Source organism: Liolophura sinensis, chromosome 11 (assembly GCF_032854445.1).
Source record: "Liolophura sinensis isolate JHLJ2023 chromosome 11, CUHK_Ljap_v2, whole genome shotgun sequence".
Classification (NCBI taxonomy): Eukaryota; Metazoa; Mollusca; class Polyplacophora; order Chitonida; family Chitonidae; genus Liolophura; species Liolophura sinensis.
The window spans coordinates 15,862,505-15,887,501 of NC_088305.1; the positions used below are offsets into that span (position 1 = coordinate 15,862,505).

The window sequence follows — 24,997 nt, forward strand, 5'->3', positions numbered from 1 at the left end:
CTAGGCTCTTTACAAACCCAATGCAGAATCTTGCCTGTTTTTGTGACTTAAACGCCAATTTTTTTTTTTTTTTTTTTTTTTTGCCATAAATGTTTCGAGATAAAAGCAAAATGCGACCAGGCATATATTAATATGAAACATTTGAAGTTAGGGACCAAGAAAGACACAGCCTAGTAGTAAATCAAGGCACTAAATGTTTTTGCTTTGGATCATGACTCATTGACAACACAGGCTTACATATGTGCATGTATGATATGCAGTTTGAAAATAACAACACGAGGCAAGATCAGTGAAACGCTAACACAAGGGAAATAACTCTAGCACACACAAATTGTCTCCCTCTTGAGCACACACAGATTAGAAAAATCAATATGAAACATTTGGGTTGTGAAGAATTGCCATTTTATCATGACACTTCTGACATATTTTGTCAAATTGATCTAAACAATTTGAGGCAGTGGCCTGTGTTTATGAGATTGAATCTGCTATATGCTCTAAAGCTTGACAGTCTGAGAGGGTTATGTCCTTTTTTTTTTCTTTTTATTATTGTTGTTATTATTATTACTTAATACATATCAAACAACAGCAGTTGCAAATATCAGTACACTTCAGCTGTAGCTAGCGAAAAGCAAGGACACTTCATATCCCTGTAGACTACATCCCAAACAAAACCCCACTGAACATTATATGGATGGAAAGACAAAGTTTGCATGTTGTGTACATCAGGAAAAATACAGTGCAGTGCATATTTTGAGATATTTGAAAGCTTTTGCTTGATGTAAGTAATTTTGTGGGGGATTTACTTTTCATTTTGAACGAGATCTCGACGTATTTTTGGAAGATATTTATATTTGTGGATACATCTTTTGGTTTGGGAAAGGTCAGATGTGGATATATCTTTTGGTTTAGGAGAGGTCAGATGTGGATATGTCTTTTGGTTTAGGAGAGGTCAGATGTGGATATATCTTTTGGTTTAGGAGAGGTCAGATGTGGATATATCTTTTGGTTTAGGAGAGGTCAGATGTGGATATATCTTTTGGTTTGGGAGAGGTCAGATGTGGATATGTCTTTTGGTTTAGGAGAGATGTGGATATATCTTTTGGTTTAGGAGAGGTCAGATGTGGATATATCTTTTGGTTTAGGAGAGGTCAGATGTGGATATGTCTTTTGGTTTGGGAGGGGTCAGATGTGGATATGTCTTTTGGTTTAGGAGAATTCAGATGTGGATATATCATTGGGTTTGAGAGAGGTCAGATATGGATATATCTTTTGGTTTAGGAGAGGTCAGATGTGGATATATCTTTTGGTTTGGGAGAGATCAGATATGAATATATCTTTTGGTTTGGGAGGGGTCAGATGTGGATATGTCTTTTGGTTTAGGAGAATTCAGATGTGGATATATCATTTGGTTTGGGAAAGGTCAGATATGAATATATCTTTTGGTTTAGGAGAGGTCAGATGTGGATATGTCTTTTGGTTTAGGAGAGGTCAGATATGGATATATCTTTGGTTTAGGAGAGGTCAGATATGGATATATCTTTGGTTTAGGAGAGGTCAGATGTGGATATATCTTTTGGTTTGGGAGAGGTCAGATATGAATATATACTCAGTATGTTTGTCTCAGTCTTGCCATGTGTCCTTTCTAGAAAAGAAAAAAAAAACAGACTAAGGTGAGATCCTGAAATTTGTTTTAGGCCTGATTTGTCTTGATGCAAAAACTTACTGTTCAGTAAATCTAATTAAATTACATGTAGTTTAATTGGTGATATGAATTTCATACCACATGGTGGCCCTGAATTATCTAATTTAACCTGGTGGTGGAAAATATTTGTATATTGTCATGAAATATGGAATGAAAACTGCTAAAGATGTTGGGAATTAAACACATGTCCAAGTACATAGTGGTAGGGTATGAGATTTACTGACTAATTGTATTAGCACTTGTGAACAGATAATCTGTCTCAAACAAAATTACCTACAGTATCATCAGCTCTACCATCATTGTTTATATGACTTTTATAGACATAGATACATGTAGCTTTTTAGTTAGAAAGATTTGTATTAACCAGGTAAAAAACATTTTAGCATATTGTAGCATGGACTAAAAAAAAGGAGTACAAAAACATTGCAACAAAAAGAGAGAATATTATAGGAATGTACTGAAAATATAATATAAAACTTTTTTTGTTGTTGTTGTAATCACTGGGATAAATTGGATTTAGAGGACTTATTTTACATGTGGGCGTATATTAACTATTAATAAGTTAATTAATAATAATAATGAATAATAAATTTTGTGTATACATCTATATGTAGTGGGCAGACTTTAGGATTTATTTATACATTACATGTAAAAGCATAATACGAGACCAAAAAGCCTTATTATTTGCATATATTTTGGAAGTTAAACATACATGAAGGCTAACATGGTTCTGAATTTATAGTAAGTGTACATTGTACACGTATACAGCTAAGGCTTCCCAGGAGGTAGTGGGCGTGCAAAGCCAAGGGATTGGTAAAGGGACATAATTCATGTATCCACAAGTGCCAGGTGTTTGTTACACTGCTTGGATGGAGTGGACACTGGTAGTATAAAAATATATAGGGAATAAAAAATTAAGTGGAAAATAATATTTTGGTGTGAAGTTCAAAGGAAGTCTGTTGTAGACAAGTGGGATGGTAAGTTTAGCATGAGTACTGACTTGTGACTTCAGCAATGTAACAGAGTAGCTTGTTTGCATGGAACAATACTTCTATAAACCCTAGAGTTACAGAGCACTTGGATAAAATATGTTTGTTCTTGGTGACTAGGCTAAGTAAGGCTTCGGAAGTAAAACGTCTGAAGTCATAAACTTTACTCTAAAGAGGTGTAGTATTGAGGTGTCGCTGGTCAAATTTTGAGATGTGTCTGAGGTGTATATTTAAGGTGTTAATTCTCACCGTTCCTCATCACTTCAGAAAAGAAAAGAAAAAAGGCAGGTAGTTGTTTTTACAACGAAAGGAATTGGTTCATATGTTAATGGTATGGTTAATGATAGTGTACATAAAGCCCTGCGTGTATTACAGGTGTGTGTCCAAACATTAGTTCATGAGGGGGTGCTGGAGGGAACAGGATTCTTCTTTTGCACAGGGACTGTTAAGAAACAGGATTACATGAATGATAGTTTAAGATTGTCCTTGAGTGATTCTTAAACATGTTAAATAGTGTGACGATTTCTTCTTCTTTTATATGTATGTATAAAAAAAAACTTGGTATTGTTGCCATAGAAACGCTTTACTCATTAATTACCCATTTTGCTTTCAGTCTGTCTACTAAATGTGTGTAATCGTTATTGTTTATCCATGTATATTTTGCTAACATTCCACAATATTTTTCTACTGCTATTAAAAAATGTCTTAAATGTCAGACTGTTTTCCCGCAAAAGTAAACTATATCTACATGAGCCCTATGACTATGTATATTTCTTTACACGTTCTTCTTGTCCCTAATTATTTGCTGTTAGTGCTAATGTTATATTGTTCTTCTTGTAAATACTTGTTTTTGTCTAAGCTAGGGGTGTGCTTTACTCATCCCTGGATATAGCCCTTTTTCAAATTTCCCATAACTATTGGGGAAATGTTAACTGAAAAATAACACCTTCACCCCTGCCCTCCCACCTGCCAATCATTATGCTTTATTTTATTTGGAACTAGTATGTTTTTATGCCTTCAGTTATAAAAGTACAACGGTGTGAACATAAATATCCTTAAACTACTGATGGAAGAAATGCACATGTAATTAATAATTACACACAAATTTTCATAGATGGAGCCTGGTTTTGAACCAGTAATATTCAGTACTCTTGTTCCAAAATCACACTATTATAATCTTGTAAGGAGATAATATAGCAATTTGAGTTTCAGTTTGGCACATTTGTACCTGAAAATTCTTATGTTAAACAGTTGGAAACTATTAGAAATAGAATCTTTTTCGACATTGCCATATAGATTTAACTGAAGGATTACAATTGTTTAGTTTCATTCCTAATGCCAATGTCCCTGTTACCCAAGTTTGGATGTACATGTAGTTTGTGGCCCTTTTCTCCAAACCCTTGTCTTAAAAGTGCATATTTTTATAGGTGTTATCTTAAAAACTCGCAAGAAAGGCTACGGTAAGGTCAAAGTTGAAGGTTGTGGAATGGATAAAGTTGATGGTAGATCACTCGGCACAAATGGTACTTTTTTATGGTTGGTTTTTCTGCCTGCTTGTAGGAATATTTGATGGCATTGTTATGCTGGGCAGGGTAGTTCTGCTGCTGTTACGTACATGTACCTCCACAAGCATGTGAGGTGTGACTGACTGAGTTAGCTCCCTTTGTTGCGTTCGTTCTACATGATTGTGGGGTTGTTTTGCATGTCCCCGTATCATGTGTATGTAAAAGTATGCAATGTGAATCATACTTTTTCTTAATTTGTTTTGTCTTCAGTTTAGTCGACTACTTTATTTTCTCCCCTCCCCCCAATTCTTTTCATAGGTAAAGGTTTCAGTACTTGATATGGAAAATTTTGGTTTTCAATTTTTTACTTTCATTTTCCCCCTCTATATGTTTTAACTCCTTCATTCATTTCTGTGGAAAAGGTTTTAATGCCGTTTTAAGCAAATGTTTGTTGTACGCTTCAGATAATCTTTATATGTTTTGCTAGTATTGTTGGGTGCTGAAGTTTGCTATGTTTAAGTTTCTCATTATTGTTTGGACCGCCATATTTCTGTGTACACAGATATCATGTTAGTTTTAGACACGTCCACACCTGCTTTGAATCCTCAGATATTCCACCCTTCCGCTGCAGTGTAATATGAGAACTCAAACTATAGGCAGATTTTAATTCTTTGACAAATAGACAAATGGCTTAATGGTCACTTCTGCCTTGTGTGATTACAATGATATTTCCCAAATATCTAACAACAAAAGGTCTTCAAAGAGCCTTAATGCTCTCTAAATATGATATAGATTGAAATTATTACTATTAAAGATATTTTGTGATTTTGGAAGAGTCCAGTAATTACTTAAAATTATTTAAATATTTTTGGGCTCAGTAGAATGAGGACTAAAGTTTCTACTATAATTTGATATTTTCCTGACAGACTATAAGAGAATATCATTTTTCTGGATATGAACATTAGTGCTGTTTTAAATCTTGTGCATTACTACATGCATCCGGGTCAGAGTAGTTCAAAATAGCACATCTATGTTGTACTCTACAAATCTACAAACTGTTCGTTTAACTATTTAGGTATTTCTAATACTGAAATGCTTCCGTAGATGAACAGGTAGAGAGAAAAACAATATAATGAATGCCCATAACATAGCGACTATAACAAAGAACAGAATGCTAGTCATAAGCATTTGCATTAATTAGAGATTTAGGCGTTGGTATGTTGTACTATAACAGGAATGAGGTTCTTTGCATAATCTTATGCCTTATAAAGTCTGTGGTTAATGTTATTGTAAATCGACTTGAAATATGTATTTTTCAGTATTTTAAGATAAAAACTATTTTCTCTTAACAGAAATACTTAACAGAAAGTGCAGTAATATTGGTTTTAACTAATTCAAAATGACTACTGAATTATATCCATATTTAAAATTTGCCATGTTATACTGTGCTTAGGTTTATCTTATGATGGACTTCAATGAAGAATCCAATAAGTAACATATATGTGTAATAGTTAATTCACATTATACTGTTTTATAGGGACTATGGGAAGATTTGTTACCACCCAATTCTCAAAATTGGACAAAAAGCTAATTGAACAAATGTTGTAAATGTGACTATTTCTTGCCATGTGTTTTACCATACAATGTGATTGTAGTTTTCCATACCTTGTTAACAATCCTAACTAGTTGATATTTGTGACTAGACTGTAACAGTGTGTGCAGTAGTTGTGTACATGCAGCTTTTAACATGTGCATGTATGGTTTGCAAATTAAATAAAATACACATGATGGAACCTGAGCCATTAAAAACAAAGTAGGACTAGGAAAAAAGCCATGGCCTCCAGAAAAGTCAAGAGAAAATTGTCCACATAATCTGGGTGAATGACAATGGGAAAAATGCCATGGTAACCTGTAGGTAGGTGATTTCTTTATTCCTTTAGATAATTTCTTTCATGTCCTGAAAGTTTGAAAAAAGATTTCAATTACTTCGGGAATTCTTAAATAGCCATCAGAATTGAAAATATGTTTTACCAAGTTTACATAGTGTGCATGGTCACATGTTTGCATTTAAAAAATGTTTGTGAGCAAAAGAAGTATTGCCAAAAATGTAGCAAGAATAGTTTTCAAAACTAATGATTGGCCGTGGTATCCATATATGTGTACTTTGCTTTATTTTGCTACCATTGTTAAAGACACAAATGAAAAACTTTGAAATGCTGTTGCATTGTGGGATTGTTCAGATGTTGCATGTAGTTTGAAGCACAATTGAGTGACACGTTCAGCGTCAAAAGAGAGTTGAAAAAAAAAAAATAATTGCTTGATCATATTTCTGCTAATTGGTTTGTAACCGTTTAAGATTAATAAAGCTCTGATTTCATCAGCTTCACGAGAAAAGAAAGAAAATGTTTTTGCGTGTTATTTTTTCATAGCATTACTCTGTCTCCTTTATTTTCCTCCAAGTTCTAACCTCTGCAGGCATTGTGTCGGTTTGTCGTGTGCATCAAGCTACTTGTAACATGCTGTTATCCCGCTTGCAATAACATCACATTTTTCAGTCATTCACTCATGGTTGTAGGCCATTACATGATCATGATGTCAACTGGCTCTGTCTGTCCTCTATCTGCCATGATTTCACATTTTAGCTTTATCCATGCAAATCACTCGCAAGCATGGGCTGAGTGGGTATCATTATGCAAAAACACGAACAGTTTGGTGGAAGCCAAACGCTTGGCACAAAGCAGAATTAATTTGGAAAATCTTTGGTTGCACATTGGCTTGTAGTAAGCTCCACTGATACCCTAAATCAACAGAAAATTCGACCACAGACATGTTTGATGCATGTGCATGATTGATTGATTTCTTGTCAGAAAGACTTAAGTGTTGGCATCAAAAATATCATTTTAAGATCTTTGTGTTTCTGAAAGTGTAGTTTTACCTACCAAACTTCAGGTGAAATACAATAAATTATGTCTTCAAATTGGATCTGATATATTTTATGGGTCGAATTTCTTGAGGATTTAGGGTATCACAGAAACTTGCTTGTCAGACAGGAAAAGGTCTGCTCATTTTTCTGGTGGTCTTGCTAGAAGCATTGACAGTAACCTCTCTTTTTGACTTCAAGAAAGCATACTGTTTTTTTTTTTTATTTTAACTTCTACACAGTTTCTGCTTTTCAAGTTTCTTTTTACCATGCTTACTGCTTTTTGTGTGAAAAAAAATGACAAAAGCAAACAGAAAAGAAAGAAATGCAGTGTGGTTATCATATCCATACCATTTCGGATAGTGACATACCCATACGATTTAGCATAGTGACATATCCATACCATTTAGTATGGTGACATATCCATGTCATTTAGCATAGTGACATATCCATACCACTTAGCATAGTGACATATCCATACCATTTAGCACAGTGACATATCCATACCATTTAGCACAGTGACATATCCATACCATTTAGCATGGCGACATATCCATACCGTTTAGCATGGTGACATATCCATGCCATTTAGCATAGTGACATATCCATACCATTTAGCATAGTGACATATCCATACCATTTAGCATAGTGACATATCCATACCATTTAGCACAGTGACATATCCATACCATTTAGCATGGTCCAGTGGTTAATATATGGTAAGTTCGTAGGACATGGGTGTAACAAGCTGGAGTTCCTTTCATTAAAGTTTTCATTTTCTAGTGAAATCTCTTCCTCAAATGATAAGGCTTGTAAAATTTAGTCTTGTTTTCTCAAACTAAACTTTTCCGGGAGCCCAGTTTGCTCTCACCCTGATGTGGACCGCTGTCGTGGGAAATATTCTTGAGCCATAAAACACCAAATTGAAGATTTGGGTGTAATTAGATTGTGTTAAGTGATTGTCTACATACCCCTTACAAATCATCATGTGTCGCTCTCTGCATTTGCTTTACATCGCTGCCGCTGCCAGTAAGTTGTGTACAGAAATCTTGTGTGACACCAATGTCACAGGGGTCATGGTGTAATTTCAGAAAACAAAACTCTCGACCTTGATTCCACCAATACTTGGTTAAAATATCCACAACATGATTGAAGTGGACACTTAGAGTTTGTTCATGGAGGAATGTTGATTAAGGTCCACGTGAGGAGATGATGGGTGAGACATGGCCTAAACATTCCCAGGTGTGGCAGGTGAGACATGGCCTAAACATTCCCAGGTGTGGCGGGTGAGACATGGCCTAAACATTCCCAGGTCTGGCAGGTGAGACATGGCCTAAACATGCCCAGGTGTGGCGGGTGAGACATGGCCTAAACATGCCCAGGTCTGGCAGGTGAGACATGGCCTAAACATGCCCAGGTGTGGCGGGTGAGACATGGCCTAAACATGCCCAGGTGTGGCGGGTGAGACATGGCCTAAACATGCCCAGGTGTGGCGGGTGAGACATGGCCTAAACATGCATAGGTGTGGCGGGTGAGACATGGCCTAAACATGCCCAGGTGTGGCGGGTGAGACATGGCCTAAACATGCCCAGGTGTGGCGGGTGAGACATGGCCTAAACATGCCCAGGTGTGGCGGGTGAGACATGGCCTAAACATGCCCAGGTCTGGCAGGTGAGACATGGCCTAAACATGCCCAGGTCTGGCAGGTGAGACATGGCCTAAACATGCCCAGGTGTGGCGGGTGAGACATGGCCTAAACATGCCCAGGTGTGGCGGGTGAGACATGGCCTAAACATGCCCAGGTCTGGCAGGTGAGACATGGCCTAAACATGCCCAGGTGTGGTGGGTGAGACATGGCCAGATGCATCGTAGTGTTACATGCACAGGAGCAAAAATTACGCCATGCCTTTTGTTCTTGCTTCTCTGGCAATGCTACATGTTCTTCATCATATTTACACATACAAGGCATTAGTGTTGCTTTCCTTCTCCTTTCACTTAAGAGCTTGTCTGTTTAAATCCAGCTCCTGTGGATTTTTTTTTTTGTTAGAAAGCATGTTATGTACGCATACAGGACATGGTGTAATGATTTCATCAAAGTTTTGTCCTCTTTTGACATTGTACAGGTGGAAAAAAAACAGATTAATGCCCTTCAGATTGAAATCATCAGGCTGGAAGCTTGTGGGGGTAGCGGGGTGGAAGTCCCTTTTGGTAATACACTCTTCCAAAGTTCAGAGAATCTTACCAGGGACTTGGCAGTATGGCAGTAAGATGTCAGAAGACTGTGACTAGTTCTACAAAATTACATTACGAGATATTACCCTGTGAAAATATTACTTCAAGGGTGTCCTGGTGCTTTCCATGCTGGAGTTAATTTTAAAGCCGCCCCTATGTTGTGTTAATTTGTACATCAGTACAGTGTCATACAGTATAGTTCAGTACAGTGTCATACAGTATAGTTCAGTACAGTGTCATACAGTATAGTTCAGTACAGTGTCATACAGTATAGTTCAGTACAGTGTCATACAGTATAGTTCAGTACAGTATCATACAGTATAGTTCAGTACAGTGTCATACAGTATAGTATTTACCTATAGGTCCAGCACAATATCACGGTTTGAGCTCACCTGTTCTAAGTAAAGGTGTACTTTACTAGGGCAATAATAAATAAACGTCCTGACACACGTTTGTAACTTTAATTGAATATTGTGCCCATTATGATAAGTGTGGTATTTCTCCTGTGCATGAAACGTTAATGATGTGGGTTAATGCTGCAACTGATTAGTAAATTTTTCATGTGGTAATCACACTTATATACTTGGCATTTTATACACTTCATTGTGTGGTAATCACACTTGTATAGGGGCATTTTATACACTTCATTGTGTGGTAATCACACTTGTATTAGGGGCATTTTATACACTTCATTGTGTGGTAATCACACTTATATCCAGGGGCATTTTATACACTTCATTGTGTGGTAATCACACTTGTATTAAGGGCATTTTATACACTTCATGGTGTGGTAATCACACTTGTATAGGGGCATTTTATACACTTCATTGTGTGGTAATCACACTTGTATAGGGGCATTTTATACACTTCATTGTGTGGTAATCACACTTGTATTAAGGGCATTTTATACACTTCATTGTGTGGTAATCACACTTGTATTAGGGGCATTTTATACACTTCATGGTGTGGTAATCACAGTTGTATAGGGGCATTTTATACACTTCATGGTGTGGTAATCACACTTATATCCAGGGGCATTTTATACACTTCATTGTGTGGTATTTACACTTTAGTGTGGAGCATTTAAACATCATTTTGTGGCATTTAGACTTAGTGTGGGGTATTTTTGTAGCACTTTTGGTGTGGGCTGTTCACATGTGTGATTCTGAATTTGATGTAGAAGTGTGGTGAATGACCGGGTATACCCATGCTTCGTGGTACAAACTGGGGTACCATCAATGACCTGGTGTGGGTGAATAGAGTTAATATGGAACTGTGTTCATGGTAACTGATGTTTTGAAGTGATGTGCTGAAAACCTGTGTGTGCCACATGGAATATACAGTATGCAGCTGCTGTGATGAAAAGGTGTTGTCTGAAATCAGCAGATAGCGAGTGAGTGATGTGTGTGTGACATTGTGTTATTATAACTGTTTGTGTAGCATGTGAAGCACGTCCTCCATGACGATTAACATTAGGAAATATCATCCCATTTACTGTTTGTAAAATCTCTCATAACCCAACTAATGCATAAAGAAATCGTGCTCATGGTCATAACAATTAACTCGGGGCATCAGAAATCATCTGTATGTACCTGTAGTCCTCGACTAACTGTATTAACGGGTTAGGTAAATTCCTTTAGTCATAATGATTAATATCTTCATACTGCAGATATTGTTAGGCAATGCCATTGGGGCCGCTCTCTGATTTCTCATCTTATTTTGGTTCCTCAGATGATAGACTTAAAAAATTTGCAGAAGAAAAATTGCGGTTAGAAGACCAGGTAAGACATTTTAAGCCTTCATTATATTATTTTCAAATTATTACAATAGTTCTGTCTAGTGATTAGTAACATGCAAGTTGGGCTGAGTTTTCTATCAGACCCTCTGTTGCCCTTTTTGACCAGAATGTTGTTCTGTCTAGTCCTAACCAATGGGGTTGTTTGCTATCTAGCTAGTTAATATCCAGCTTTAGGTCAGGAATTTTTGTCAGGCATCTAAAAGAGGGTGTTCAATATGGGAACTGTAATTCATCCACACATTCATATGGATAAAATTCTTTGATTATGTTGTTCTGATAAAGAAATGTACAAAGTTTTTCTAAGGAATTGTGCCAGGAAAGCAGTTCTGGTCATGAATGTATAGTTAAGATGCTTGCTTTTTGGTTGCCTGGACACGAGGCGTTCGTTACATCCCTGCTTCAGACAGGAATAAACCGAGAAGCTAAATATTTGTATCATACAAGCCATCGGGTGTGCTATGGTTATTAACTTGCGGATGGTCATGGGTTTCTACCAGGCTCTGCTCGTTTTAATTCCACTGTAATTCTGGCCACTGTCATATCAGTGAAATGCTCTACAGCACAGTGTAAAACTCTAATCAGGTAAACAAATAAGCATTGTACAGCTCATGTGGTTCCTGTATTAAAGGTGTTTATCATTTTATTTTCCACTATACCCGTGATTGAATCTGTTCATTTTCTGATAGGTTAAGAAACTGAAGGAAGAGCTGGAAGAGGAACGAGCTAAGAGTCAGTTGTCAGAGAAGTTCAGTCACACTCCCAGTGTTGCACAGATAAATGGGCCAGAAATGCAGCTGTATGAAGTCCAAAGTAAGTCCCTTGGACTCAACATAGAGATTTCTCACTTCAATCCCATGGCCGCTGTACAATCTAACCACAGTGTGTCCAAAAATTGCAGTTGCATTCAGCTACACATGTGTAAATAGTATTCTATTGAAGTGTGGACCACCCCAGTGGCCTAATGGCTAGAGCGTCTACCTCGAGTTGGGAGACCCGGGATGGAGCCCTGAGTGTGGTCATTCCAGAGACTTTAAAAAAGGGTACTTGATGCTGCCTTGCTTGGTGCTCAGCACTGAGAGGTTAGAGCAAGGAAACAGGGCTGGTTGGCCCAGTGTCAGTATAATGTGAATGGGTGAGGTGTCATGTCTAGTGTCTTCAGCATGATACTTCAGTAGCACTGTGGGGTCATGAACTCACCCTGCCACAAGAAGACGAAGTATATGTACACACACCTGATGACTCCTCGTTAAAAAATTGTTGAGTGCTATTGAAGTAAATACCAAAGTTGTTCAGTGGAAGCTTCATTGAGCATACATGTTAAATTGTTAATAAAAGTGAATTCCACAGCCTAGCAAAACAATGGTCAGAGATCAAAGGAGAGAGAGAAGAGAAAATCAGTGGACAGGAAAAATATCATTACAGTAAAGACGACAAGAAATAGATGCTGGACAAACTTAAATATTAAGCAATCCACTCTGATCTAATGTCAGGCTGTACACCTGTCAGTGGCTTGCTTGTGGAAGATAACTTTTATCCAGTCTCTATATCCAGGGAATGCTGTAGGAAAATGAAAGTTTCTTTAGTCATATTGAAAAGACTTTGTGGATGTTGTCTAGTGTAGTGGTTTCTTCGTGTGTTTTAACTGAAACTGGTTGTTTATTTTTGTAGGAGAAGCTAGTAAACAAATTCATGAATACAAACTAAAACTTCAGAAAGCTGAACAGGATATTGCTACATTAGAAGGCAGTGTAAGTACTTAGTTACGCTATTGATGCACGAAGGGAGTGTAAGTACTTAGTTACTCTATTGATGCACGAAGGGAGTGTAAGTACTTAGTTACTCTATTCATGTAAGAGGGCAGTGTAAGTACGGCATTGATGCATGAAGGGAGTGTAAGTACTTGGTTACTGTATTGATATAAGAAGGCAGAATACATACTTAGTGACTATATTGATGTAAAAAGAAATGTTTTTGGCATCGCATTTTAGTGAGGCAGCACTATAAATGTGTTGGCACTGGGTCTAGCATACTACAGAGAGCCATGATATGATAAAACAGTCGTTGAAAGCAATGTTAACCCCTACAAGCAATCGAAGAAAGTGTCAAAGAATACTTGGAATTATTATTTTAATATTTTTTTTATTAAATATCATTATAGAATCACTGTGCTGAAAAGCACACCTCGTGAAGTACAAGTAAATGCTAGTACATTTATAAGAAATTGAAGAATTTGAGTTTTGGGCCTCTGTGGCCTGGTGGTTAACTTGTCAGTGCAGGGTTCTTGGAGCCTTTCGTCACTGTGGTCCATCTCATGCTGGCTTCCTCTCCAGTCGTATGAGGGAAGGTCAATCAGCAAATTGCGGATGGCCGTGAGTTTCCCAGAGCCCGATTTACTCCCACCATAATGTTGGTTGTCGTGGTATCAGTAAAATATTCCTTTACAGCATACAGCATAAACATACGTGCCTAGTGAGGTTTTGATTGTCTTGTGAGGTTTGTATGTGCTGGCCAGTATACAGATTTGCCCATGAAAGGTGTTGTGTTGTTGCTTTTAGGTAAGTCGGTTAGATACCCAAGTGAAGCGATATCGTCAGTCTGCAGAGGCGTCAGAAAAAATGGAGGATGAGATGAAACAAGAGAAGAGGAAGATGCAGAGAGAGGTGAGTGTGGTGACAAGTATTTTGTGGGTGCTCAGTTACAAATTGCTGTCACACCATCATTGATTGAGTTAAGATAAAGAAAAAGAAGTTTTGGGGATAAAAAAAATCCCTCATTGCAAATTCTGTCTAATTTTTGTTTGGATTAACCCAGATCAGTACTGAAGTTACTAAAATTTATAATTTTCATACTTTAGAGTCACTTCAACACTATAAATATTAGCAGGTCCGAGTCTGGATTTCGTGAATGGCAGTCATTTGAACTATTCTTCATAAGTACAAAAAATTTGAGTTGACCAGTTAATGATGTTATATGCCAAAAAGCTCCAGTGTCTAGCCTCTAACACATTTTTCACACTTTCATACCCATCCAGCTAAATGTACACTACTGAACCTATGATGTTTAAGGAGAAAATGAGTTTGGTTAATGTTTTTTTTTTTTTTTTTTAAAAGAACCAGAATTGCCCGAGAAAGTTGGTACCTTTAATATTTCACTGATAAGTTGTCGTCTTTGATTCAGATGAGAGAAGCCCAAAACCAAATAGAAGAATTGCAGAACCGAAATTTGCATCTACAAAAGAGAATGGAAAGGCTGAAACAAGATAGACTTGCTGCCATTGTGGGACAATAAAAACTTGGCGTTTGACAATCCTATCCCAGAATTCCTGTCATCGTCTGTGATTAGACGATCCATTATTAGGTGACATGGTGCTCCAGAAACTCTCCTGTAGAAGTTCTCTCTGATCAAAATTGTTATAAGGTCTTGGTTACCTTGTACTGATTATCTGACAAAGGAAGAGGCCTTTACAGAGTTGCTGGCTGAAGAGCTCCACAAGCAAGGGCATCAACTTTTTTTGTTTACAAATACTGTTATTTAAGTAGTGAAACTGCTGGCCTGTGTGAATTTTTGAGGCATGGTGTGCTATCATGTTTGTGAGAAAATCGGGCAGACCTTCATGGAGGGGGTACGCAGACTTATGTCTTAACCAGTTAGTGATGACAATTTGAAGTCATCTTCTTGAAGGCCTTGCCCAATACTGCTTCTTGTGAGTCATATACAAGTAACCTGTTTGCAATATGCTCGAAGAAATTCTTTGTGCAAACCTCACATGAATATGTAACAATTCAAGACCAAGAGCTTTGCTAAACATTGAAAAGGCCTGTCTAAAATATTTACTCTTTGTAATAAAATTTACAGACCTTTTGTTGATGCAGTTGTTGAAAAGTTAGAATGAAATTTGCCATCTGCGTATAAACTCTTATGGAGGTCTGGATTAATCAGCGCGTAAATTTCAGAGGAGTTGGGCAGAATTTTGATGAAGACCTCTGGGATAGATCAGAGCAATTTTAGTGATTATTGCATTGAATTTGATGGCAATTAGTTTAAAACAGCGGCTTTTTCAATCCGTTTGTTATTGGGCTCTTTGTCTTGAATTGTGTGTAAATCTCTTGAGCCTCTTGGTCTATTGCGTTTGTACAATTGTGTACATATCTTTTAACCAGCTATGTACAGTCGTGTTGTAATGTTTTCCTTCACATCCTCAGATGTAAACATTTTGCATGTAATTTTGTATCATTGTATGTTGAGTTGTGTTGAGCTAATGTGAGACATGGCTCGTTTTTTTTTTTGTTTTGTTTTTTTTTTTTTGTTCTTTTTGGTCGTGAAAGCAGAATTAATTCTTTAAACATTAAATGTAAACTTTTTTGAAAGCATAAAGAACTGGAAACATTCGTATACAAAATGGATTGTCGAAGTTGAAACTCTTCACTAAACATAGAAATAACACTGTTGAGGCATCTTTGGCATGAATTAATAGGCGGCACAGCTGGTTCGAAGTTGTGAAACAAAAGATACAATTTTGTTATGAATGTATTATATATTCATACCCATGGGATAGTATTCTGATGAATTACATAAAATATTGCCGAAGTCAGTTTTATGGCATACTCAAGAATATTTCAGATACAGAACTTTTGAAAGGATGTCTTTTATTACTGAAGAGTTCCAGCTTGGAACCATTGTGCAACATTCTGATGACGAAGTCTTTTGATGAAAAAGCTGAAGTTACTCGATGTGCTTAAGTCTTGTGTTGAACAAGCTTTATGTTGGATTATATCTTACTGACGGGACGTATTTTTACTGATGAACACTGTCGCCAGCCCATGGGCCACTGGACTAGATACCCATGCCCAGATTGTAGTGCCCGGTAAATTAGTGGGAGCTGTGTGACTTTTTACTCAATGTTGCAAAAAATAATGTACTGGTAGCCAGTTTTCAAGTGCACCCTTGGGAAAGTACAGGTATTAACTACATTGTACTTCTTCAAATGCGTTTTTGACTGTTGCAGATTTGTTTCGGATTAGAAGCAATATTGCCTAAATAACAAAATTTGAAGATTTCTGGGAGCGTGGGGACGGCGTAAGTTACACACATTTTAACGAGTGCTTCATTTGTAATCTTATCGCTCAACATCACTTTGTTTTGATGCCCTCTGGAAACTGTTATATCGAGAACATTTTGTTGGCTGATGACTTATGTCATTCAGCTAAAAAGGCACGCCTTTTGTTTTTGTGGAACTTATTTTTGTTGTGTTTTAGCCTACACTGTCAGGCCGTATGTTGAAGGCACGGACCTCAGCGTCAGGCTACACTGAACATATCGCACAGGCGGTTGGTTGGTCAGTCAAGCTTTTTGTCATCCTATTTTTTAGCATTGGCGGTTCACAGGGAGTAGTTCATGTAATGCGAAATGACGCTTCTCAACGTGAATTCGTCTTACCAGACTGATACACCCAATTCACTTTACCTGGGCCCTTAGTGCAAGACAACACAAAAACTGTGTAAATTTGCGCTTGTTTTTCCTGACCTTGGAGATCGAAAAGACTGTATTGTTGCCACGTTTGATGTGTCCAGAGAAAACGGACGATTTGAAGGCGTTATGGCCTTTAATTTAATAGGCATACAGTTTGCGACAAGAAAAGACATTTTCTACAGGGTAGTTTTTCTACGTTCATTGTCCCTAATAAGTTATAAGTTATAGTAAAGCGCGTCCGAAAGACAGCGCTCACTAAGTGAATCGCACCGACAGGAGATTTTACGTATTGTAAATGTGTAAGCAGTTTGTGGCATATCCGAGGTCCGAATAAAGGCTTGTAGTACGCATATATTTTGTGAAGATAGTTTTACGTTTTTGACATTCAGGTCGAATGAGAGCTTGTGATTTTGTTGCGACTAAGTCTTAACTGCAATTTTAATATTTTTGGACGAAAATATTCTTTTTCCCCACTTCGGCTCATTTTCGATTGGCCCAAAGTTTAACGTCCCGACCGTAACCCCCAGCTTCGGTCATACAGACTTTCAAGCGGAAAATTTCACTCAAAAAACTGGCTCGAACCATACCTATTTTTGCTATCCACCAATTCGATAAAACGCCGAAAATGTAGCATGTCAAAGCCAGCATTGGTAAACCATCTTTCAGCAGTAATCCAGCTGTTTAAACCTTCGAATCGGACATTTCAAAACAACGTCGGCTATGTTGGGATTTTTTTTTTTCATCTTCGGTCAAGGTGATGGGCCACGAAAATTTTATCCCACCCAACATTCTGTTCATAGGGCATGCTATTCTGGAAGTGAATATTGGGTAGGATAAAAGTTTTGCAACCCATCCCCTTTCCCGAAGTTGAAGAAAAAATTTCCAAACATGGCATACGTTGATTTGAGTTGTCCGATTTGGAATGTTAAACAGCTGGATTACTGTTGAAAGTTGGTTTACCAATGCTGGCTTTGACATATTATTTTTTGTAGGTTTTAGGGAATCGGTGGATAGCAAAAATAAGACAGGGTTCGTGTCGGTTTTTTTTAGTGAGATTACGTGGAAGTCTATACGACCGAAGCTGGGCGTTACCGTACGAATGCCCAGTTTAGCTTGGGGCTAATTTTCCATTTGCCCTTTGGCGTGTTACCGATAGATGAAAACGGTAATCAGGACCTGGTTTATTTGTGGCCTTCATTTAACTTCCGCTGGTAAATATTTGTTGTATAAAGACACAATGATTTTGATGCTTGCTAACATTAATCCTTGCTGCAGATTGGTTGGTGAGTTACTTTGCTGACGTGATTTTCTAAATTAGGGAGACAAGTCAAACATCCGCGTGCTGATGGGGCACCGGCAGATTTTCCCTTCAGAACAGGTGCCATTAGTGTGGCATGGGACTTGTACGTCACAAGTCTTTTGTTGCTTTACGCAAAACATGTTACGTGCCGCGGTGTCATCTGTGACGTCTTTGGCCTACCCACGGTGACGTCGCGCTGTTGACGCTGCAGTGGAATGTTCAGCGTCACTGAAAAGACTTAATACGTCCTACTTCGGACTTCTGCTAGTATCCCATTGTTCTCGCTACGTAGATGTGCGGATTTTTTAAAGTTCGATTCACGGCACGACAACATATTGTTCTTGTCGTTTATCTAAGAACCGGAAGAATGGTTTCGATCCACCGTTGTTGTATTTGCCACCTAATCCGATAACGACCACAGTCCCAATGTACCGTTTTTACAGACTTTACCGTCTTTAACATGTTTGTCAGTGACACGTATATTATAATTCACGACCATTTATCTTGAAGACATACAGGTAGATATACTTGTATTAAATGTAGCTAAACACCCGTGTTAATCCAGCTATAAGGAACTGTAGACAGTATTACCAAGTTTCTTCTCTTTTGTTTTTGAGTGTTCGGAAAATGTTAATGGGCCGGTAATCGATCATGGTGCTTTCAAGGTCAACTGATTTAAAAAGATGGCGATTTCCTATAATTAAAAGTTAGAATTCTGTGCGAAAGCACTTTGGAAATCTGCCGAGCACATTGCCGTTACGTAAGTGGTATTATTCTACGTTCACATCGCCCATCATCGTTTATTGGCCATTATTGTCATCATTGAAATTCCGATGGACGATATGGCTGTAGGCTGCATGCATTGGCCATTCCATTATGTGTCTTCCAAAATGATAAACACATTTTAATGCATGGTTTTTGCTAGATCCATATCTTCATACGCCAAAATTACCAAAAAAGTTTTTTTTTAAATTGAACTTTTGCAGATAGAATGTTCTTTGACTGAAAAGCTTGTATCCATGTTGATATATTGCTTCCAACAAGAAAAAGAACATTGATTGATCAGTTTTCTGGGAAATGCATGTCTGTTAGTTAGCTCAGTGTTGAATACGTCTTGATTTGTCTTCGTATAATGCTGGAGATTTTCAAATTGCAAATGTTTAGCACAACTATGCTCGTGCTTAGAAATTGAAGTTCTGAAAAGATGCTCGGTAAAAAAAATTTTTTGGCTGCCTGTTTGAAGAGCGGTTGATATCTCAAGAGATTGTATAAAGTATTTCGTTAATTTACAAATACTGACATGTCTTACATCAGCTTCCCTTGTTTGAGATGTCCACGTGGCCATGACTTTGCCAAAGCCATGGCCACTTATATATGAATTGTGCTTGACGTGGCCCCTGTAATACTAATTTAATATCAATCGTTCCATTCCATTATATGTTATGTAAGGGATGAATCCAATGTTATGTTCCCAGCATATGCCCCCCACCCCGGGACCGAGTGTCTGTATTAGTACAAATGAATATTCATGCCGAGGGTTCAAGAGTTACCCGCAATTATTAGCTCTTGCAGACCTTGACATACAAGAGTCCCCCCCACCCCTCCACCTCTCGTTTAAATAGCTTGTAGGCGTAGTATTATTAAAACCACTGTAGTTCGGTATGATGTCGCACATGTGTAATTCTATATTTTCTTGGCGATATCGTGCGATGGGCTGCTCGTTTTCAATGACCGATAAAATAAACAAATTGTCTTTCATATACAATGAAGGTAACTTGCTCTTGTTTTCTTGTATGCTTTTGTCTTTTGGGCATGGACCACTTCCAAAAGAATGGTATGACCAGTTCATATCTGAGAATCGAAACTTCACATGGGTGGGGTGTCATGTCTGGTGTCTTAGGCATGATGCTTCAGTGGCGGCATGGACTCGCCCTGCCACAAGAAGACACAGTTTATTTATTTGATTGGTGTTTTACGCCGTACTCAAGAATATTTCACGGCGGCAGCCAGCATTGTGGTGGGAGGAAACCGGGCACAACCCGTGGAAAACCCACGACCATCCGCAGATTGCTGGCAAACCTTCCCACTTACGGACGGAGAGGAAGCCAGCATGAGCAACTCACAGCGACCACACTGGTGAGAGGCTCCTAGATCATTACGCTGCGCTAGCTCGCTAACCGACTGAGCCACGGAGCCCCTAAGACACAGTCATGTACACTCACCTAGTGACTCCTCGTGATATGACTGAAAAATTGTTAAATACGGCGTTAAACCATTAGCATTTCATTCATTCCAACTTTGAGGTTTGGGCTCAAAACAGTTTTATTGATGAATGCTGAATAAATAGTTGGAGGACACACGTGATGAGGTTAAGTCTAAACAAGCATACGCGCTTCTCACAGGCTCCAAAGGTCAAGCTTGACTAGTGGTGGCAGTGATGTATAGGGAACGGTAGAGAGCGACATATACGCTGTAAGTAGTATGATGAAATGCGACTACACACACCAGCAGAATGTTCACCCTGTAGCGGCTTGAAGCTAATTGACAGTAAGTCTATGTTTTTGTAGTTTGACATAGCTTATTAGCAAGAATATTATGAGAGAGCGCGGTATATCCCTCCAACATTTTGGACAAACCGGTTGATTGGCTGCTGTTGTTGTAGCCGCACGTGTGTGGCTCAACTGATGTGACGATGTACTAACATACCAAGCAGTAGAGCCACACTGAAACCTGGCAGAAGTAAGACAGCACTACGTAGCCCGTTCTGCCGGTCATATGACTTTGGGATTCCCGTGAGTTCCCATCAGCTGTCGCGTTATAATAAGTAGGTAGCTTACCTAGTACCTCATAATGAGGTCACCCAGCAGTAGACTCTTATGTCGTGGGAACGCCTAACTCGGACAATTTTGAAGAAGCGACTATGTTAGAACTGTCAGCAGTACAACTTCACAAAATGGGTTTACTGTATACATTGACTGGAACCTATAAAATAAAGACGCAGAAATGCTCAAACAGGCTTGATATCTTCGTTGACATATAAATATACCAGGTCAGTCTTTGTTACAATGCATTTCTGAAGCTTTCTGTCAGAAAGCAAGTCTTGCTGCTCCAAACACCCTCGATTTTATCCAAGGTGTAGGCGCTGTGAATTCAAGTTCAGCTCACGCTCGCTTCCTCTTTGGCCGTACGTGAGAAGGTCTATCATCAACCTGCGGATGGTGGTTGGTTTTCCCCGGGCTCTGCCTGGTTTCCCCCCACCACAATGCTGGCCCCCGTCGTATAAGTAAAATATTCTTGAGTAGGGCGTAAAACACCAATCAAATAAATAAACAAATAAATCCGAGGGGTGGGCGAAGCTGGCCTGCTCCCACGTTAGTGAATTGTTAAACCAGAGGTCAGCTCCCCTTGTGGAGCTACTGTTGTTGTTGTCATGACCGAGGTATCAACGATTCGACAGCTTAAATAGGGTGCGCACACGCCTTGAAAGTGCTCGAAAAATACAATTTCATTATCAAGTAATTGAAAGTCCTTAAAAAAGACAAATACTCCTGGAAACTCCTTGAAAATCTTAGTTGGTCCGGAACTTAAATATTGTCTGCTGACCGCCGAGTCGAGCTCGCTCATAATTCTCCAATAATGAGAGCTTCCGCTCTCATTCGCCATTGTCGCAAATTTAAAACAATTTTTTTCTAAATGGCGATAAAATTTATTTACTTAAGAAAAAATATAATTTTCTGGGGTGTTAAGCAGATTTTTGCAATTTTTCATATGAAAATAATCCACTTATTTTCATTTCAAACGGCCTCATCTCGGCGAAACAACAACAACACAGTTGCATGGCGATTATTTGACAGAAATCTGCAAGTGGGGTTCAGCATTGTTTCAGTGGACTTACATTAAATAACGCTTGAAACCATTTTTGTTAACGAATGAGAATCATGGCATTTTGGGAGATGCCTTTCATCGTCAATTAAAAAAAAAAAGAAGGGGAATAAATCAAGGTAGAGTTACACCGGTAAATGAAGTTACCTCCCATGAAAAATTTAAACTTTTCCACTTAAACTAATTTTTTTTTGTATCCGAAGTAAATTAAATGTTTCAGAATATGTGCCGTTACATAAATATGTACGCCTTCTGGTTTTCTCCTGTCAAACTTTTACTCCAATGTAGGCCTACTGATCCTAATGTTGCGTTTAAAAAAATTGAATTTACAAATCAATTTCGTAACAAATTTTTCTCATAGAGGAAATTACATTTTACTAGGATCCTACAAGATGGGTTGAAAAAAGGCTTTTTTTTTCTTCAAAAAACAAAAACACGTTACCATGCCCTGGTCCATTATTTTGAGGGCAATTGTTCTAAATGTAACGTTTCATAAACTCCAGATATAGCTGGAAGAGACCAAACTGATCCTAGCAGCTGCACCAAGGCAGGTAAAAACGAATTACAGGAGACCTACAATGGCCGCTAAGGAAGTATGGCTAAAGAAAAAAGTATATACTACAAAATCTGATGAGTGGCTTAAGCGACTGGCTGAAAAAAATAGTAAAAATACTGACCCATAGGAAGCCCTGCATAATGATATATGGCGTTCATTTCTTTTACCTAGCCAAGGCCGGGTCAAAGAATGTGTCGCATTACAGAGGTGAAGGGCAGATATTTCGTGCAAAAGCAAGCGTACTATTCATTATATATGCATGCAAATTAAAGCATCTATAATTCAGACTTAAAATTTAGTCTATAATTTGCACCATGGTATGTTTAAACTAACCTTGAAAATGACAAAAAACCTCCTGAAAAACTCCTTTAAAAAACTCCTTGAATTTCATTTTCATATACCTGTACGAACCCTGTTAAAACACAACGAAACTTATACTGCCGATGGGTACACATGCAAGATTTATGTTTTATTTCAGTGTAGCCAATTTGGCGAGATCAGTGTTCTGAAATGCTTTTAGTTCACTAGTGTCGGGATATCTTCTTTAATCTTTTTTACGGTTCTCTTGTCCTGCTTAGACGTGGAGTCTGACATGTTGTTATAGATCTTTAAATTGTATCACATGACCGTAACCATCCAATAATATTTTGTGTACGGATTTTCCTTGTCTCCGAGGCATTTCAGACATTCCATTGGTTTACGTATAACTGGGTCACCAAGCTGTTTGAACTGAGAATAAGTCTATGTAGGCCTATATCAGCGGGAGTGAAGAAGTGAAGCATGGTGAGGCATTCCCGCTGATATTATGAGAGTGTAGGCCATGGACAGATTTGCACTTTTAGTGCTTCGGTGACGACAAAGACAGTGGATGACGCCCGTTGGCAGTCTTTGATTGACATGCATAATGTTTAGAGGCGCATGACTCTAACGGTCAGCAACGTCCGGGGAGCCGTTCCCAGGAGACCACGTGTCTTGCACCAGTATCACCATAGTCCCACAGGCCAATAGCTGGTAAATGGTCATGCGTAACGGGTGAAATTCGGCATCGTGTCAACTTACATGTACTTCAGTTATAGTTTTATTTAGTTCGTGTGAGAATTACCTTTGAAAAATGTAATAATATTAATTGTAAGTTGTCGGAAGTCACTTCAATGTACCGAATTACGCAAAGAGCTGTGTTGTCATCTCATTTAATAAACAATCATTTGAAAACAATGCAGAGGGAGCGGTCCTCAGGAGCTCATAGCCCAGCCACCAACAGAATCCTGGTGAAAACTGGCATACACCAAGGATGAATGATTTTAGCTTAACTCCACTTCACACAGCCATATCGTGACTAATATACATGCAATAAGAAAGACTACAGCATGGAGAGTAAAACCAGAGTAGCGACGCCAGTGTGATGGTTGGTAAACGGTGATATTTAGCCGGTGGAATACAGCCTCTTGTCAATTCACCTCAGTTTAGGGTTTTATTCTAACTGTCCATGAAAATTCTTAGGCTTAAAATCTTACGCACATGCCCGCTGGCAGCAGGGCGTTAAGTCCTCCTTGGAACGTTCATTAGCAACACGACAAAATTCGAAGCTCACCGTCTCAATCATAAAAATGAAAAAAGTCTTTAGTTTTGCGTTAAACAGCATCTGAACCTTTGCACTACATGGAGTTTGCTTCCATTATCAGAGGGGGTCCTCCTTTAATATGAGACATTATCAGAGGGGGTCCTCCTTTAATATGAGGCATTATCAAAGGTGGACCTCTTTTAATATGACATATTATCAGAGGTGGACCTCATCCTTTAATACGACCCGTCATCAGAGGTGAACATCCATTCGTATGACGTTTATCAATGGTAGACCTCCCACGCCTTTAATATGTCGCTTTACCTAAGTGGACCTCCTTTAGAACGGCACATTATCAAAGTGGACCTCCTTTAATACGGCGGATTAGCCAAATGAACCTCCTTTAATACAGCACATTAACAAAGTGGGCCTCCTCTAATGCGGCGCGTTATGAAAGTGGACCTCCTTTAATGCGGCGCACTAAAAAAGTGGACCTCTTTTATTACGGCGCATTATCAAAGCTGGCCTGCGTTAATACAGTGCATTATCAAAGTGCACCTCCTTTAGTACAGCGCATTAGCAATGTGGACCTCCTCTAATACGGCCCGTTAACAAAGTGGAACTCCTTTAATACGGCACATTACCAGGGATTTATAACATGGCACATTGTTAACAGCTGCTGCGCATGCGCGCCTCGCTTTTCTAAAACACTGACACAGATTTTTAAAAAATGGCAGCGCGCGGCGACCTGCTAAATACAAGCCTATTTTACAGGAGATTTACAGGAGAATGGTGACGTAAAGGCAAGTAGGGGTTGTGACAAAATGTGCGTAAATATTTTAGCTTTCAGAATTGCTGTGCTGCGTGTGTATTCAGGAAGAATCTAACGCGCATGCATCAGAAATGAATGAGTGGGTAGCTCTCTGTAAGCATTTTACCGGAATCGGGTCCACACAGGACGATCAACGGTCCCCGCGTTTCAGTATATATAAGCTACCCTTAGGTCGAGGCCTCGGGCTAGTCACAACTGTGAATTATCCTTGATTTACCGGCCTTAAAGGCCACAGAATGTGGCAAAAATTG

The 24,997-nt window shown here is 38.6% G+C and overlaps 1 protein-coding gene across 2 annotated transcripts in view; it reads left to right on the forward strand.

The window, feature by feature from the left end:
• The window catches only part of LOC135477575 (leucine-rich repeat flightless-interacting protein 2-like), a 47,448-nt gene extending 27,768 nt beyond the window's left edge, over positions 1-19,680 (forward strand). The window contains exons 8-13 of one of the 2 annotated variants that reach the window (XM_064757722.1): positions 4,119-4,214; positions 11,080-11,129; positions 11,833-11,956; positions 12,815-12,894; positions 13,702-13,806; positions 14,324-19,680. In XM_064757722.1, the coding sequence (XP_064613792.1) occupies positions 4,119-4,214; positions 11,080-11,129; positions 11,833-11,956; positions 12,815-12,894; positions 13,702-13,806; positions 14,324-14,434 (566 nt within the window). In that variant the 3' untranslated portion in view covers positions 14,435-19,680. The remainder of the gene's footprint in view (positions 1-4,118; positions 4,215-11,079; positions 11,130-11,832; positions 11,957-12,814; positions 12,895-13,701; positions 13,807-14,323) is intronic. The other variant, XM_064757723.1, reaches the window with a different exon arrangement.
• The last annotated feature ends 5,317 nt before the right edge of the window (positions 19,681-24,997 follow it).